Source organism: Battus philenor, unplaced genomic scaffold (assembly GCF_028537555.1).
Source record: "Battus philenor isolate CCGP_79_NKW_IND1 unplaced genomic scaffold, ilBatPhil1.0.hap1 SCAF_24, whole genome shotgun sequence".
Lineage (NCBI taxonomy): Eukaryota > Metazoa > Arthropoda > Insecta > Lepidoptera > Papilionidae > Battus > Battus philenor.
The window spans coordinates 8,300,174-8,318,390 of NW_027181687.1; the positions used below are offsets into that span (position 1 = coordinate 8,300,174).

An 18,217-nucleotide genomic window follows, 5' to 3' on the forward strand; every position below is an offset into this window, starting at 1 on the left:
TATGATAACGTTTAATAAAAAATAGCCAACATGGCTAAAAAACAATATCGCTGCTGTAGAAAAACTGGTCATTTCCTTGTTCTTCTCAGTATTATGTTAAGGAAACGTGGACCCTTAAGAAGGTCTATAGAGATGCGAATAAATACTTTCGAGACGTGATGCTGGAGGAAGATGGAAAAGGGTTTTGAAGTTTTTCAGTCACATAGCAAGGAAAAGGAAATGGAAGAGGCTGTAATCATATCAGGAGGCAATTCGCTCAAAGCTTCACAACCGCAAACTTGAAGCTACACTCTGCAATAGTAAATGGAGAAAAATGTGGCTCAGTATAATGACGACGATGCTCCGTGTCTACGGTATCATAACCCTGAGCAATGAGAATACTGTTTGAGGAGAAAGAGATTTTGACAGTTGCATAGGATGTTGAGGGATCTTAACCTAAACTACTTTACTAATTAAGTCGTTTGAATTAATGTTATTTGACTATCATCAACATCATCATTTCAGCCGTATCACGTCTACAGCTGGATATAAATCTCCCACACAGATATTCAATAGGACCGGTTGAAAGCAAGCATCCAGTGTCTATCGGCAACCTAAAAAGCTGACCTACGACTACGGCAATTCATCTTACCAATCTGTTGGACTCGTATCGTAACGTTGTATCGTTCGTAAACGGATCTTCTTATTCTTGATTCGATCTCGTAGAGAAATCCCGAGCTAAGCCCTCTCTTTGTCTATTTATACAAGGTATTCATACGTGCATCTTATTTGAAATAAACTATTGAACATGAACTGTCGTTACGGTTTGCGCAATAATCAGTCCTTGTAATCAATAAACAATCAAGCTTTGATAATTCAAAGCTTGATTGTTTATTAACGATATACATTTTTCGTTACGGATTATTCTAGAAAATTTTGATAATAATCCATATTTAAAAACGATATAATGATTAATATTTAAATCGATAATGTATAGTAGACATCGATATTAGCCTTCTCACTTTCGTCCGTTTAGAACACAAGCCCCCTTTTTAAACTACTAAGATCACTTCTGTAACATATAAATATTGTAGGCTGTGATAGGATATTAATAAACCTGAATGTGTATACAATATATAAAATTCGAAATGTTAAGTGCTAGCTTATTATAGACAGAAATTTAGTATTGAACTAATCTCGGAATGCAAATAGGTGAGTTAAACGGTTGCCTAAGTGATAAGACGGATTATACTTGCTTGGGTGCAGAAAAAGACTTAGAAATATTTTAGTAATTTAAGTTTTCAATTTATCTATTAGTAAATTGTCGTAATTGAAAGCTAACAGCCCAAGACCAGTTACTGTGGCGTTTTTTGCGGGTGGCCTATGATTTGCAGTTGGTGTCTATCGCCATAAATGATGATAATAAAGAAATTGTTGTAGCCGGCTCTACATTTTTCAGCAAAATTTACTTTTGGTAAATATGCATACGTTTAAAAGATCTATGGTTATATGTAATAATTATTAAATTGTTATTACTAAGGATATACACGTTTTTATCCTACAAGGATATGTTCTGTGAATGCAAAAACGGTTTTGCGAGCAAAGTTCTTCCCCAAAAAGCTGACGCCTTCTTTAAAGATAAAGCAGAGATGTGACAGAAATAGGTAAATAACTAAATTAGTAAACGCAAAACACACGCTCCGTATCCATTAAGACTGGAAAACATTAAAGAAGCCGTGAATTATTTTCCTGTCTACAGCTTCGTCGGCGACCACTTTCCATTAACCTCAATTACCGACCTAAATACTAACAACAATAGATTCCAATTTACAAAAACGTCACATTTACAGTTACAACCACTTCCGCAGCGACTGGCAATATGGCAGGTAGGACGTGGTAGGAATGTGATAAGGTTCAACAGAACTGTGCCTTGTGTGTACGTGATTCGAATACAAAAGGGAGACAAGTGTCAAACGAAAATGACCTTTATGTGTTAAGAGCATATATTGTAATTTTAAAAGTTGAACGACTTTAAAATATAAACATTATGGTACGGTTATTAAAATTTTGTATGTAAAAATCGTATTAATATTTACCTTCAAATTTCGTTCCTTTAAAAAAATAATAGAATAATTGATTTCATTTATTTTCTTCAATATTTAAGGTTGTCCAAGGATTATATCTACAATATATAATATGTGTTAATGATATTACACAAATTTTAAACTATAATGAAAAATCTTTTTTTATAAAAATTTCCTCTATATCGTAATTTGTTTATTTATTTTTAGATGCCATTTCACTTCAATACTCACTAATACAAACATTGCCCATCAACATACATTGCACTGTTTGTGAATTTATATTTACAAGTCTTTTACAAAAAACTTGATAGTCTTTTTAATTATTTGTAATTAAAATAAACATTACGGTACAAAATGAAATAGAAACTTTCTTAACATTATGTAATAAAAAAAATATTATATTAACTTCTAATGAAAAATTAGATTTTTCGAACAAATTAAAACTATGTAATACCACAATCATGTTAAGTATTTTAAACATATATAAACTAGTTTTATTGCGACAAAGGTTTTTAGCAGTGCAAGGCAATATCTACATACCAACAAAGTATGTTTATTTTCTTGACTTTACTGAGGAGCACATATGACATTTTACCGTGGTAAAGAATTCAATAAATGTTTCCTCGAACAAGCTTGGAAGCTTGATGCACTTTCGCGGTGATTCAGTCCGCAATGCTAAAACTTTTACTCTCGATCCGAGAGCGCAGTTCTCGGAATCTCAACAGTATGTAAATTATGTGATAATATTAGCTATAAGTGTGATAAGAGATAAGAATTTGATTTGTTTTAACCTGATACATGATGGTCGTAGAGGGAAAACTTCCCTAGTTATCACGATAGGAGAGATTACCAGAAGACTGTTTTATTATCATGATCATTTTCTGGACGTATGCCACCTCCAAAAATTACTAAATAAGGTCGTCCTATCGACCTTATGAATGGACCTTATACGCTACTCTTGCCGATTCGTGGTATCCATTGAGTAGCAGAAAAATTCAATATGGAATAGTCTGTTACATATACTTTCATATACTCCTATATTCTCTACATATACTTTCGAAGATTAATTAACAAAAAAAACCAAAACTGTTCAATGCTCCTCCAAGAGGAACCAAAAGTTGAAACTCTTGTTCTTTACGTTTAGCTTTGTAATGGACTTTGCATCGAAATAATACCGAATAGTTATTGCAGCTTATTTCCGTCCTTCAAAAGGAAAGTAAACCGGTCGACTTACAGTTATTATCTAATCGATATGGGTAATACGATACTAGATGCAAATCGTTGCATTCTATGGTTTTCGATATGTTATTGATATATTTTAACATCGCAAAAATACAAAAACAGTATTAAGTAAGAAAAGGACTAATATATAGCTACAAGTTGTCAATATGTTGACTCGGTGTTTGGCCCTAATCAGTAACAATACTCCTGAGGATGCCCCGTGGAGGGGTGAAACACGTCTTGAGTGATTTAACGGTGGTAGTTGTGTAATTCGTAATATTTTCCGCATGCGCATTTATAAGCGGGCTGGCGGGCGGGGCACTTTATTGCACGACTACTGCTACATAGCGGAAGTATATATTAGTCCTTTTCTTACTTAGGATGGACTTCCGCAAAGTAACGCCTGAATCCATTAGATATCAAAAACAATATTACGTAAAGTAAACCTAGGTAAGTTAACTTTTCAGGGGTACCATTAACAAAGGATACCCCGTGACGGGCTATCCAGAATATTGTAGTGAGAGGGACACTTGTTCCTTATGGAGATACCGGAGTCTGTAACGCAGCTCAGAGGGAGAACATTGACGAAGTTTGATGGATCATAATTCCACCTAATTCTGTGCCTCTGGATGCAGGGTATCTTATACATACATCAAAATTCATCTTTTAATTTAAAAAAAAAACTTGCTTACCTTAAAAACTAATTGACATCTTGTTTGAAGTTCTGTTATGTCTTATTAGCCATAAGTAGTTTACTCACGGTTACGTAAAGAGGAATCTTCATGGCCTATGTAGGACTGGCTCGATGACTGCTCTGTCTGGACTCAGTCTATTACAAAGAAGATTAGGTAGGTTGAAAAGCAGACGTGGGCGTATGTCTCTGCGTCCGCAGTAGAGACTAAGTAACGAGAGATCTACCCTTCATGACTAGCCGGAATCGCATCCCGGATGTAACGTCGGTGACGCTGTGGAAGATAAACAATAGTTTACATTTGTAATTACTCGCTTTGTTGGTTCCCTTGGTCACTGGGTGACGGAATGAGGGAGTCAGATGGAAAGGCTGATGTAGAAAGTGTGATAGGTTCTTATGAGCGTTTACTTAGGAGGAACAGGAATGATTCTCTCTTGAAGGGTTTGCGTGGGTGGCTACTGTTGGCAAGACTACAGATATCTGGAGACAATCCCGGGTGAAGGAACTTCGTTGGAATTTTATCCGGTGCAAGCCTGATATAACCTTCGCCCTGCAAGAGTGGGTATGCGAATGAATATCCACTTAAACTTTTGTTTGAAATATATGAAAAAGATTTTTTTTATTGAGTTGCCACTATTGAGTCGACAAATTTATACAAGCACAAGTGTAGTTGATAACTTCAACACGCAAATCTTACGTGAACTGAGCGTTTTCACTTTAATTTTATGGAATATTGAGAGGTAACATTTAAATAAGATGTAAACGTGGTTACGAATATTTTAAAGCGCTATTGTGAAATAAGTGCAAAAAGGTTTTTTTTTAGAATAATCGTTTAGTTTAAGATTTATAACATAACCTTTAACAAAATTAATATAAACAAAACTGAAAACTGTAATCTATACGTGATAAAATTATTTTAATAGTATTGTAAAAAAAAACCAGAAAAGTCAAGTCGTATACTTTGAAGAAATATAGGACATAAATTCCTACATATAATTACAGTAATTTCACTGAACTCCTATAGTCCTGAGAAAAGCGGATGATGGAATGGTATGAAAGGAACCTGCTCCTTTTCTATTTTCATATAAAAGCTTTGCAGGTACACGTATAGCGCATTTGTGGCGAAAAACCTTCGAAACTTTTACACATATTTCCAAACAACCTGTTCAAAGACATCACTTCTTCACACAGAATCTTTCAACATAACTTATTTGTTTTTATTTGAATATGATAGGCCATTAACTTCTGGCAGTACTAATTCTGCGGAGACAGCAGATAATAATTCATTTAAATATGTAGTCATACGGATTTAAAAACGATTTTTTTACTGCTATAAATATTATAACAAAGAAGAAACATCTTTTTTTATTCTACGTTACATACATTACTATTACACTGTGTTTATTATAAAAATTGCATTTGTCACCATACTTACTTTATATAATGCAATTACAGCAACTCGATTCTATTTATCATCTCACTCCGTTTTAACATCACTATTTATTTTACTATATATTGGCGCGAATATAGAAAAAAGATAATGAACAAACATGAGACATTCCAAATTCAAAAGTAATATTTAGTTTATTTTTAATCATAATAGTATTTAAGGCCTGATTAGATATATATCTAAATGTCGCAGAGCTATTTAGGTACTGCAGTATGCCCCGTGAACACGTTTACAGCTGTGGCAATTTTAGAAAACTTTCAGCTCGCGCGTGAGGTCAAACCGACCAAAGCCCCAATTTTTTTTCGTCCCAACGAAATGCACGTGGCACCAATTAGGGCGAATGTAAATGTAATATACGAGACTGTTAATTACTTTCTCAGTATGACCCGCAATGGGAAAATAAGTGTTAGATAAGGATTACTTGCGCGCGAAATACGGAAGGAAATGTTACGCCCATAACGGAAAGCCCAGGTAGAGTTATAGCTCACATTAAATAGCGTAATGAATGATGTACTAAAAGCTTTTCCTTGAACGAGCGTCCGCTGACTCGTGATATATATATATATATATGAACAGGATGGTATATGGTTATAGGTGTTACCTTAGAAGGGTTAAAAGTATCGTTCATTTGGTTTAAAATAATACACAATTTAATTTAATACTCATTACTGCACAATATTTAAATGTATGCGACATTTAAATATTTATATAATGGGCGGTCTTATTACAATTACAAACAACCATAGTACAGAAAAGGAAAAACATACATACATATGTATATAACGTAAACACCGCAATGATAACTTAAAAAACCTGTTTCAAAGTTGGGTGTCTACGTATTAAAATAATTTATTATTTATTTATCTCTCTAATTTTTTACTGTCAGAAGTTATTGGCCTATCGTATCTTTTATTATGCGTATGCATTTAGACTCAAAGCGCCTAGAAGGGCCGGAACTATACCAAAATGAAATGTAAGATGCTTAACTAACGGTTAGTTATATCAAGGTTTACTCAGAGCTATAAAAATAAACTTATGTGCAGTAAAAAATTGGCTTTTATAATATATAACATACGCTGAGATAAAAAAGTATGGTGGAATTTTCATTTAAAACTCCTAGGCGTTAGAGAGGCAGGCAATTCTATTTTCCTAGATTAATAGGACTGTCTATACCATTTGCCAAGCATCTATTTGTCAAAAGTTCCAAAGTCATTACGCACAGCCCAAACCATATTGAAGGATGGTTTGTGTTCCAAATGCGTCAAGTCGCTATTGGTGCCAAAAAACTCAATTTTTCGGAAAAAAAAAGCATCAAAAACTCGACTTGTATCGTTAAGCAACCACCGTATTCAGATTTGGCTCCATGCGACTTCTCAAACTCAAAAACTCAATGCGGGGATGCCGTTTTGACATGATTGAGGAAATAAAAACCGAAGTCTTGAAAGCTTTATGGAATTTATTTATTTTTTAACTACCTGACTATTAAAGAGTACTAAAATTTATTAGTTTAGTAACGAGTCAAGTTAAGCGCGTTCGAGAGAAAGACATTTCCCAAAATAATTAACTTTGGTTGAACTAAACCCTCGAGTGTAAGAACCTGTAATTTCTTTAAGCAATAAGTAACTCGTTATGTAACATTGTTGGTACACAGAACAGGTTAATTACACATTGTGTTCCCAGCATTCATGAACAAAGTCAATGACTACGCGTGTTCTCATGGAATCAATGCTAGCTACGAATGCGTTGAACTAAAAACACGTGTCTCTACTCAGTTTTTATTAACCGTTATTGTATAAATATACATTGTTGTTATATTATGGTAATAGGAGCAAAAAGAGTTCATTTACAAAATTTATAAATAGAAAAAGAAATAAAAACGATTGTTTGCGTGGTTGTGGACTATATAAACGGATAAAACAAATGAAAATTGTGGTAAAAGTTAACTAATACGTAATAATAGACTGACAACGAACAAACATGCAAAATTGCAAAGCGGACACAAACTATATTGACAATATAAAAAGTAAAAAAAAAAACAAATAAAAATATAAAGAGGTTCTAAATGCTCCAGTCAGTCGCCAAAAGTAAAAGTAAACAGTCTAGGTTTTGTGCATTTGTTTTATGTCATTTTTATTTCGTGTTTATCTTTTATGCACGGTCTCCCATAAATCAACATAAATCCACTGTCTAGTTTAGAGTGTATGACAAAGCCCATAAAATTAATTAAAAAATTTCAAACACATATTTACAAAACATGTCGCATATTTTTTAATGTACTGATTTTGACGTACTTTCCGTACATCGTAATTTTTTTTTGCTTCTATGTTTCTGTAAACGACAGATAAAAAATTATCGTCTAATCAAATTTACATTACTAGTACATGAAAATTAAATGTGTTTGAAATATGTAGTAAAAGTTTTTTAAATAGCTGTTGAATGTTTACGTTATAAACGATGTCATAAACTTCTTAATCGATCAATCTTTTGCATAAAAGAGTATATTATTCACTATTTATAACTATATATTAAATATTTTATTTAACAACATCATTTGACGGGTTTTGTTTTTATTTTCAGAATACAAATGACAAACCTTGGCGAGACAAGAAAGAAAACAGTCTTCTCAGTGAATATTGAGATGATGCGATTTTTCGGTGCTAGGGAATATTGCCGACTACTATAGATTATATTCCTTTAAATATCAGTCAATAAGAAATATAGTGGTGATAAAGAGAATAGACATTTTTAGAAAAACAAAAGAAAATTAATACCAGATATTATTGTAACGTAGTTCCTACAATATGTATTAGACCACCATTAAAAGTAAAAACATGAAACAACTGTGATGACTTAAACAGAGAGTGTATTTAAAACGTGATATATGAATATATCAGAAACGACAGAAAAATGTTAAAGATATGAGAAGCTTTCAAGGAGGACAGTAAAAAAAGGAAGATAGAAAACAGGAAAATGTCATCGTGCAACGACCTTAGTGACATGGACTCTTCCCCAAAACTTCGGATGAAGCCAGCCGTCAGCAAGATATTCTGTTGCAGCGTCACCGCGGCATCGGGATTTATTGCTGCTTATGCTTTGGTGAGTTGCTTGTCTTATTCTATGTATTATAAAGATTTTGGAGCGGAGACCGTAGGACGTCCATCCACCAGGTTGATAGACAACCATGTTAAGGTCCTCAGAAGACGCTAGATCCAGGTCCGCAAAATGTTTCCAACCAGTCATGTTGACAATCTACGAAGAAAGTATATTATCAGTAGTGTATATCGTATGCTTTAAATGATGAATTATAACCATGTCTTTGTATTCTCGTAATGTGATAATTATTCATTGCTTCGTATAAGTTCTTATATATCGGACTTTTCGAAGTTTCCACAAAGTCTTAGTCCAATGTGTCCAACATACTCTAAGCAGTGAAGATAAAATTGTTCACTGCCACCATGAGGAAAATGATTTTTAGCTTCTGTATTGGCAAAGAGTCGGCATCAGCGTCAACGGCGAATACATCACTCGTCTTCAGTTTTCAGACGACTTCGTAGTAAGGTAGTTCTTCCATTGTTTTTTCATCGTAGTTGCCTCTTCCGTCGAATTTACCATAACTCAGCACGATGCTCAAAGATCTCAATTGAGTTTCGTGCTGAGTTCTTAAATAAACATGGATAAAACAAAAACTATGTGAAACGTCCATGTCGTGCTTACCCTAGAAGTTGTTTACTCTTATGCGTACCTGTGGGTAAACAGTCAAATTAAGAATTGTTTGAACAACTCCAGCTTTGAGAAAGAAGTCAAGTGTCGAACACAACTCGACTGGGCTGCGTTCGAAAAACTATGTAGTACAATATGTTCCACTCCAATATCTCTTGTTGCCTAGATGAGAATCTATGTATGTTACCATGTATGATGATGTTCGCCACTATAACGTAGACATACACTAAACAAGTTTCAAGTCAAATGTCTAATTAATTAAAAATGTCTAATATTAAATGATTATAATTAATATCCATTATATATGTTTCGTCTGTTATTTATCATAGTGTCTTAAAGTGACAGATAAAGAACATATCCGATCCGGTGTCAAACTAAACTAGTTATGTAGCGACGCCGTATGGTTATCTCACGGTATGATGAAACTAGGTCCAAGCGAGAGTGACTACAGCACCCATTACGAATACGTAACACGGATTGGCTGGTAATTTCTGAGAGTTTATTTTCGGCCAGTCTTTGATTGCAGTCGCGATTAACATTATAATAAGGAAATGATGCAATTTTATAAAGAAACACTTGTTAACTAATGTTTAGACTTATAAAAAGCTTAAGAGCCTGTATTAAAATATATTTTTTTTTTTTCCTATAGAAGTTTTCCCTTACGAATATGACATAGGTTTCTTTAGATAAAATGCGTAAATGAAGCGTTAATGTAACATAATAAAACATTACCTGATAATTATTTGAGTAATTTATCCCATTTTTTAAAAAAAATATCTAACGACTCGTGAAGACATTCTAGGAAAGTTGACCAGAGCGAGATTCGATTTCAAAATTTGAAATTCTCTTAATAAAAATGCTTGACCAAATTAATGCTACACCTATTTACACTGCGTTCATTGACGTTTAATCCGTTTTAATTTTATAACAAAACTTCTAAAGGTCTCTGTACATTTCTTTATTAATCATATTGGAGGAAAGAAAGTTTTCATGGCTCTTCCGTTTTCAAAATGTTATATATTTGATATAATAAAGACAAACCAGAAACAAACACTCCAACTTTTGATGTCTGTATCTTTTTACTTGTAATACATAAAAAATAATAATTTCCTTGACATATACCATATTAAAAAAAAAAACATAATTTTGATTTCAATACTCGAGACTTACATATATTTAACCAAATGTCAGTGGCAATTTAGTTTATATAATATGTCCTATTTCACTATCTTTTTATTTAATTTTAAAATTTATAATTAATAAAAAAATTAATTACATACAAAATTTTCATTACACACAGGTTGTGTGCGCAAATAGGCATTCTTATAACTCAGCATGCAACTGTCCCATTATTCTTAAATTAACTAATGACTATGGGCGATGTAGTAACTTAAAAAATACCAGTAAGGATTTCTCACAGCAATAATTTGTAAATGATTAGTGTTTCTTAATAATTCTACTGTTTAAGTGTTTGCAAACTTTCTTAAGAAGCATAATTTGTTAAATATCAATTAATTGTGGTGGTTAATAGTTTCAAATTATTAAACCATAATAGTTTCTTACGACGGTTTTACATATTCGCCCCGCTTGATCTGCTAGGTTCTGTCTAACGACTTCTGTATAATTGCTTATATAGTATTCCTCTATACTCTTTTAAACATATTCAACATTTGATTCGTTCAGTATAAATTTGAATTTTACTTTTTAACTCACAAGGCAATTATATCTTTTATTTATTTTATACGATAAAGCTGCACGTAATAAATATTATGAAAGTTATGCATATGTTATATACGCAGGTGCATCAGAATTTTTAATTATTACAACGTTTATTTCTTATTTATTGCTTTTTAATTTTCCTCTTACGAAATACATAAATTGTGTTTTTAATATCTCTTCACAACAACTTATCCCATAGTTAATCAATGAATCAATGAGTGCTTAGTCTAGAGCATAAGTGGTATTTTTATTCACTGTATTACTAAGGTGAAATAAATTACCTAGTACTGACAGCAACTTTATTAATATCCAGTCTTCCGATAACTTGAACAATATCGTCTATCCACCATGGGGGTAACTGACCTTATTCTTCTAGGTCTTTTATCTTAATTGCAGAAGGTTACACCGTTCCTGGAAAGCCTTGGTCGAGGTCTCCGTGACCTAAGACATCTAAATTATTTACTAGATCTATGTTTGCACTGACAACAACTTTTTTTATAAAAGCAATCGTAAGTATGCTCAGTTAAGTACAATCACATTGTATCAGAAAAAAGTGAAAGAAGGGAAGTATTCTAGACTATTCTTCAATTCTTCATAGAGTAATAAGCGAGTATATGTAATAATTAAATATTTATTCACGTTGCAGGTTGCCTATGCGATAGCGCTGATATACGAGATAGTGTGGGTGGTTGAGTCGCAGAGCGGGCTGCCGGTAGCGTCCGCCTTGCTCATGGTGTGTTACTCCATCGTGATCGCGGCCACAGTCACGCTGGTGCATGGACTTATCTCTGTAAGTAGATGTACAGTTGACATCACAGCAAACCGCTATATAGCCATACTGCAACTTCAACAAGAACTTTTTTACCAACAAACCTAGATATCACTAAGGTGTGGTTTATTTTTTATTTTCGGTCTTTCATCTATTTCTTCAGGTTGATTGATCATAGATGTAAAAGTTTTAAAGGGTCGAATATATAGCTCATTTCTTGTCATTCAAATTGATGTTTTCTGAAAATAAATGGTTTCTAAAATAATAATGTAATGATAATATAAGAACAAAAACAGTTTTCGTTACTAGATATTAAAATTAATTATTATTTACTAAATATCCCTGCAGATATTTAATTGCTGAAAGTTATTAGCATATCACTTTCAAGTTTTATAGCTTTTGACTGACTAATGAGTTACATATTACCCCTTTACCGCTTTACATCTAAAACAAACACCTATGTAGAATCTTTCAATAAGAACTTAATTCTCCAACAGACAGATAACACACCTTTCTCTAATTTTTACTTTATTTTTCGTTCTGCATTTACGCTAATGCCTTATTGGCAGTCACAGAATTTGCAGGCTTGAGGACGCAGGCATTAATCTCATTTCCATAACGTAGCTCCCTCAAGAACCCTAGATTGTAACAGAGAACGTAAGAACGCCGCCGAAATGTTAAATCGCTTTGACACTGGAGTGACCAGATGCAATGGCCGAAAAGGTGGGCTTGGACATAGGAGTTTATTTTATTAAACTTTTTATAAAATTTGCTAAAGAACCATAACAACCACAAAGAGGGCAGATAAACTTGTTAACGTCGTCGCAAAACGCTCTATGCCAATGTTCTACGACTAAAATGATGAAGATAAGACCAAAGAAGAAGTACATACGGCGTCATATCACAAACGGCGATCCCTTTCAAACAGCAAATGGACTCTTTAACAACAACCAAATATTACCAAGTGGCAGAGAATACCCCGCCCACTGTATAGGCTCGTGCAACCGAAGGTCGTTGGGACCGAAAGGTTATCGAGTTGCGACCTCGAGTCGATAGAAACTGCGTGGGTTGACTCCCACTAGGTGGACCGATGAAGTCGCTGGATGCGGGTAACGCAAGACCGGTCTTCTTGGCGATCTTTGGGGGGGGGGGGGGTCTTTCACAGTAGTCGTCTATCGGTCAGATATGATTTTGGTTTAAACAGTATTTATAAAATATTAAGGTTATTTTAAGGGGCTATTTCAAATAGATGATGATTGATAGAGATATTGAGGTTATTTCATATTTCTTTTATTTTTACATAATTTTAGCCACGTGTAAATTTTAGAAGCACCATATAATATTGTTTAAGATGGCAGAATGAGGATATAAGTTTAACTGTATTTAATATCATATTTATTTTCAGAAAAATAACACGTACTTGCTGGCGTGGCTGATCGCGGTCATCCTGGTTCTGATACCGGAGTGCGCGCTCGTGTTCTACATGTCAATTAGCCATTGGGTAAGAAATATGCGGGATGGTCACAATTTGCCTTAGAGGCCTTTACAATTTCCATGGATTGGACGAGGGATAGCACTAACTATGATCAAACCTCTCAGAAGCCACATTTCAGATAGTTACATAAGTAAAGCTTTGAGGTCGCTTGAAGAAACATTCCATGAGGTGATTGAATGCGGGTCAATTTGGGCTGTTATTTATATAAAGTATTACGATTTGAAGGTTCCCAACAGCTCGAAACCTCGACTCGATCGATTGTTATTATCGAGCTAGCATCACTTTGAATCATTGATAATTAACTACTTCAGAAATCGTTCGCGCTGGAAGCAAAAGCCTTCTCTATCCCGCCTCTTCTCTATATCATAAACAAATATCTGTTCGTACGTTTCTTATTAATGTAATATTTAAAATTAATAGAAAAAAAATGATAATTATTACTCTGAAGACAGTATGATGGACTTACAACAGTAAGTTCATGGGTGATTTTTTTTAAATGTTGCCTGTAATTCAAAATACTAAAAAGACTAAGTGTCGTTCATTTTTCAAAAAATTCTTTATTTGTTTATTAATTAGGGGTTTTGTACGTCAATATGTAACAATTGATGTCCAATTACGTACATAATTTACAAAAAAAATATCTGCCCCTTCTTCATTTCAGCCGATAGACATTCACAGAGAGACATAGGCCTACCCCCAAAGATCGCTACGATGATCGGTCTAGCACTACCCGCATCCAGCGACTTCCCTATATCGATCCACTGGGTAGACCGACTACTTTAACTATGTCGTCAGCCTACACAGTAGAGAGCCCCGTCTACCGATTAGTAGGTGACACTCAAGAACCTTTCCGCTCCATCGGCCATCGCTTGCACGAGCGATGTGCCACGCCTACTGTCACTTTAGATTTTCTTGCAACGACCTCGATTCTTCTGCGAGTATCCTCATTTCTGTTTCAATCTCGCATTGAAACTCCAGAGCTATTTCCATTGTCCTCTGGATAACCTAAACCCTTCTCATAAGGCCCACCGTAAACCACCACGTCTCGGATCCATAGATCATCACTGGCAACAAATAGGTTATAAACCTTAGTCTTTAGGTTGCGGTGTTTTGGACGGGAAGATGTGTCGGACTTTCCCGTACACTGCCCACCTGAGTTGGATTCGGTTAATATCTATCTCTATCAAACAAAATAATCACTAAATTTTAATTTATATAAGACCTTAGCCTCTTCCATATATTAGTGCGTCATAATAAAATTTCAAGCAGAAATGTCACATTTGTTTGAAGATAGTTTCTTTCGTAAATCCGCATTCCGGGAATCTTCCATTATATTATGATAGGTATTTTTCACTAAATAGCAAAAAACAGATTTTTTATCATAAAACCAAAGCTATTGAATGGAATGTGATTTGAGTCTTATGGCAGTTATTAAATAATTTTTATCGAGTGAATTCCTTCTTGAATCAATGCAAAGAAGGCGTACGGTTGTACCTTTTTTACCATACGCCTTTTACTAAGGACTTTTAGCAAAGTACTCCCTCTATCGCCTTGAAACAGTTTTTATTTTAAATTTGGTGTAAAATATACATATGTTTACAAAGATAAACAGTCGTACGTATCCCATCAGTGACGGCGTTACTCGGTCGTTTTAAGCGGTCCTCTCATACACGCCATATCTTAAGCTAACTTTAGAAAATCGCATTTTTTAATTTTACATTATTATTGTGTTATAAAACCATTCATTGTACTTTTTTTGTATATTATTGTAAAACTTATTAAATGTATCTTAACGTGTACAATAAAGAATATTAAATAAAAATAAATCAATTATTAAAGCGTAATAAGACTTTCGCTTATTCAATTACGTAAATTATTTCAGGGTCTTCAAGGTGTGTATGGAGGTGCAGAACTCGCGTGTTACGTTGCCCGACTACCGGCTATTGTGTGTGGTGTCGTGCTTGTGCAGTCGGCATATGCTCTGAGAGAAGCCAGGTATTTATTTATTTATCATTTATTTCGGACGTTTGTCCATATTGGTTTTATAATAAAATATATGTAATTAATTAATTTAAATATTTGTCCGTACTCGTGCCGGCTACGTGAACATGAACACGCAGCCAGTGTCGCAGAATAGGGCAGTCAGGCTTATCACTAATTAGTCGTAGAATGTCGTTGGTGCTTCCACGTTCTCTGTGCAGAAGTGATGCGGTCCGTTTGCGCAATACGGTGTGAAACCCGTCGGTACGCGTAAGCGCAAACATCTCGGACGAGCTGCAGTGACGTGGAAGCCCCAACAACATCCTAAGACCATTATAATATTGTACACGGAGGGCACCATCGTTTCAGCAGTAGGACACCCTCTGCTAGACATAGGTCCCTCCCATAGATTTACAATAAGACCTGTTAAAAGCGACCTGAACCCATTTTTTCGAAAATCGTCATGATAACATGCATTGTGCTGCCCGTATCCGGCGATTTCACGCGACCTTAACCGTCGTCGGTACACATAGTGAAGGGTCTACCTTTACCAATATTTTTATTAATGTTTTCTTAAATAATCATTTAGGAAAGGCGGATGCGCAAACGGCGTGCCAGCAAGCGGCAGCGAATTCGACGCCAGTCATTACGTGCCCGACGCGCCCTCTGCCTTTACCAACGATGCTTTTCTAGCCGATAATGGTAATGAAGGTTATTTTTCACACTTTTATACGTTACACAGCCGGAGGTGAGAAGACACTACGTCCTTCTTGATGGTGAAGAAAATGAAAGCTAGGTGTGATGTTTTTTTGGGATTTGACTTTTACTGTTACCGCGGGCGTAAAGGGTGCCTACCCTAAGACCTCTTTAAAATAGCAAAATTCGAAGGCTCTCGGGGATACTTCGGCTCTGGCTGCTACATAGTACTATTTCACCGAATTGTGAGGCAGCCGAGCTTTTACATAGCTTCGGTGGACACTCCATGGAATTACTAGAATTAAGAGTGCCCACAATTGGACATCGTTTAACTTACATATACAATTATAACGTAGGAGTCTTCAAGACAAGAGTTGATAGATTCCTTTTAGGCAAGCATGTAACATCGTAGACCTCGTCATCGCTTAACATCAGACTAGACAGAGGTCAAATGCTTCGCTTACAAATGATTAAAAAATTACATAATCATTGACGTTCGTAAGATCTCAGATTACCTCTACGTAATCATCATCGTCAACGCGAGTCATAGGCCTTCAAAGGTAGCTACAGTGATCGGTCAGCAACTGACCGCGACCTTGGCTATTTCATGTGTCCAACTAATGGGAGCCTACCCACGGCGCTTCTACCAGCTCGTGGTCGTTATTTATGAACTTTTCGGCCACAACTGCTTGCACTAACAATTTGCTGGACATAATAAGTAAAACAAATAGATTTTAAACCAAAACACATCAGAGACTAAATATAGTTATGGACATCAATAATTGATTTTTTATTTTTTGTTAAGACACATTTATAATATATAACCTCTTTTACAGGAAAATCGGGTTCTATGCCCGACCTACGTCGTCATTTAGCATCTCGGCAGTCAATAAGTCACGGATACCCAATCGTACTGCCACAACCGCCGCCAGCGTACTGGCAACACTTGGCCGACCGTCAGTACGCGGCGAGCCTTCGCGGATTCCCAAAACAATATTCCTCACCTCAAACGTACGGTACCTGGGTGGGACCAAGGTCCGGACCGTACGACAATCCGTACAAACGTCGTCACTCAGTTGTCGGCGCTTTTAGCGATGAATATCCGCCAAAAGATTACGACGCTTATCCGGACGACCGGATGGATTGTAAGAGCGAAATAGCTTACCCGTATTACAGGCAGTATCACTACGATCCGCGGATGTATCCGCCGGATTACGATCCGCGGTTTTATCCGGACTACAAGAGAGAGGACGCGGCTTATGGAGTTAATTTATTACGTCACGACCCATACCATTTCAGCGGGTCCAGGGAAAGGGTTCTTTATAACCTTCGCAACAGTCACACATCCGTCGGCAATGAATCCGATGATTTGACTAAGTACAAAGACGTTGCCTTGTAGTACATTGAAGTCAAAGCTTCTTCTACCGGCCTAAAGAACGATACGTTTTATACACGAAGAACTATTGTACAATAAATAAATTTAAAGATGAAATTGTCATAACAAATTATATTTTGTTATCTTTTTAAATTAAAGTTCACTTGAATATATAAAATTTATGTGTCAAATATGGAAGCAATGGTAATCTGGTGATTAAGAATTGTGGTTTACAGTATTAAACAATTTAAACACTTGTAGTTAACATGATGACCAGCCGTTAGGACCGGCAAATATAACTAGCGACGTTCACTCTCAAAATGGGCAGAAGACCCGGTTAAAGTCGTCGGATGATACTGGACGTAGGTCCGCAGGAGCGCTTCCAGCCGTTTCTATTGGAATTATCTAGGGGAAGACCAATGTTCAACAATGGAACTTTTATGGCTGAAATAATGATGACGGTTCATTCAAAAACGGTGATGAAAAACATCGCTAATACAAATAGTGAAAGGTATTGTTATGATTTGAGGAATATAGTCAGCATTTTCTTTACGAGAGAATACTTGTGTCCCAATTGAAGAATTTTGATTTGAATTTATTGGAACACATATGAAACGCAATACTGTCTATAGTTTGACATTGTTTTGTTATTTTAAAAACATTTAAATTGTATAACAATTGTTATAGTGTAATATATGCTAGTTAAACAATAAAGATTTATTTACTTCGCGAGCCCAAACGATTTAATTTAAAGGATTAGTTAAAGATTATGTTATATATTATTTGGTGCTATTTTACTTTATTGTTTCCAGAACGGTTGTAATAAAATATTAGCATTTGAGAATTATTCTTCTTATATAATGAATGAGCTTCTTATATAATGTCAATATTTGTACATCAAATTTTGTAAAATAAAATTGACATGTTCATATGTGATGGATATCTGTGACAAAGAATTTATGTATTGCGTGACAAACATATTAATCTAATTAAAAAATCAGAATCTTAAATTTTTTTAAGTTATTGTATCGAGTTTTG

The 18,217-nt window shown here is 35.0% G+C and overlaps 1 protein-coding gene across 1 annotated transcript in view; it reads left to right on the top strand.

The window, feature by feature from the left end:
• The window catches only part of Rcd6 (Reduction in Cnn dots 6), a 41,292-nt gene extending 23,075 nt beyond the window's left edge, over positions 1 to 18,217 (top strand). The window contains exons 2-7 of the mRNA XM_068768074.1: positions 8,003 to 8,521; positions 11,511 to 11,654; positions 13,039 to 13,134; positions 15,011 to 15,123; positions 15,698 to 15,810; positions 16,641 to 18,217. Coding sequence (XP_068624175.1) covers positions 8,396 to 8,521; positions 11,511 to 11,654; positions 13,039 to 13,134; positions 15,011 to 15,123; positions 15,698 to 15,810; positions 16,641 to 17,203 — 1,155 coding nt within the window. The 5' untranslated portion in view covers positions 8,003 to 8,395 and the 3' untranslated portion in view covers positions 17,204 to 18,217. The remainder of the gene's footprint in view (positions 1 to 8,002; positions 8,522 to 11,510; positions 11,655 to 13,038; positions 13,135 to 15,010; positions 15,124 to 15,697; positions 15,811 to 16,640) is intronic.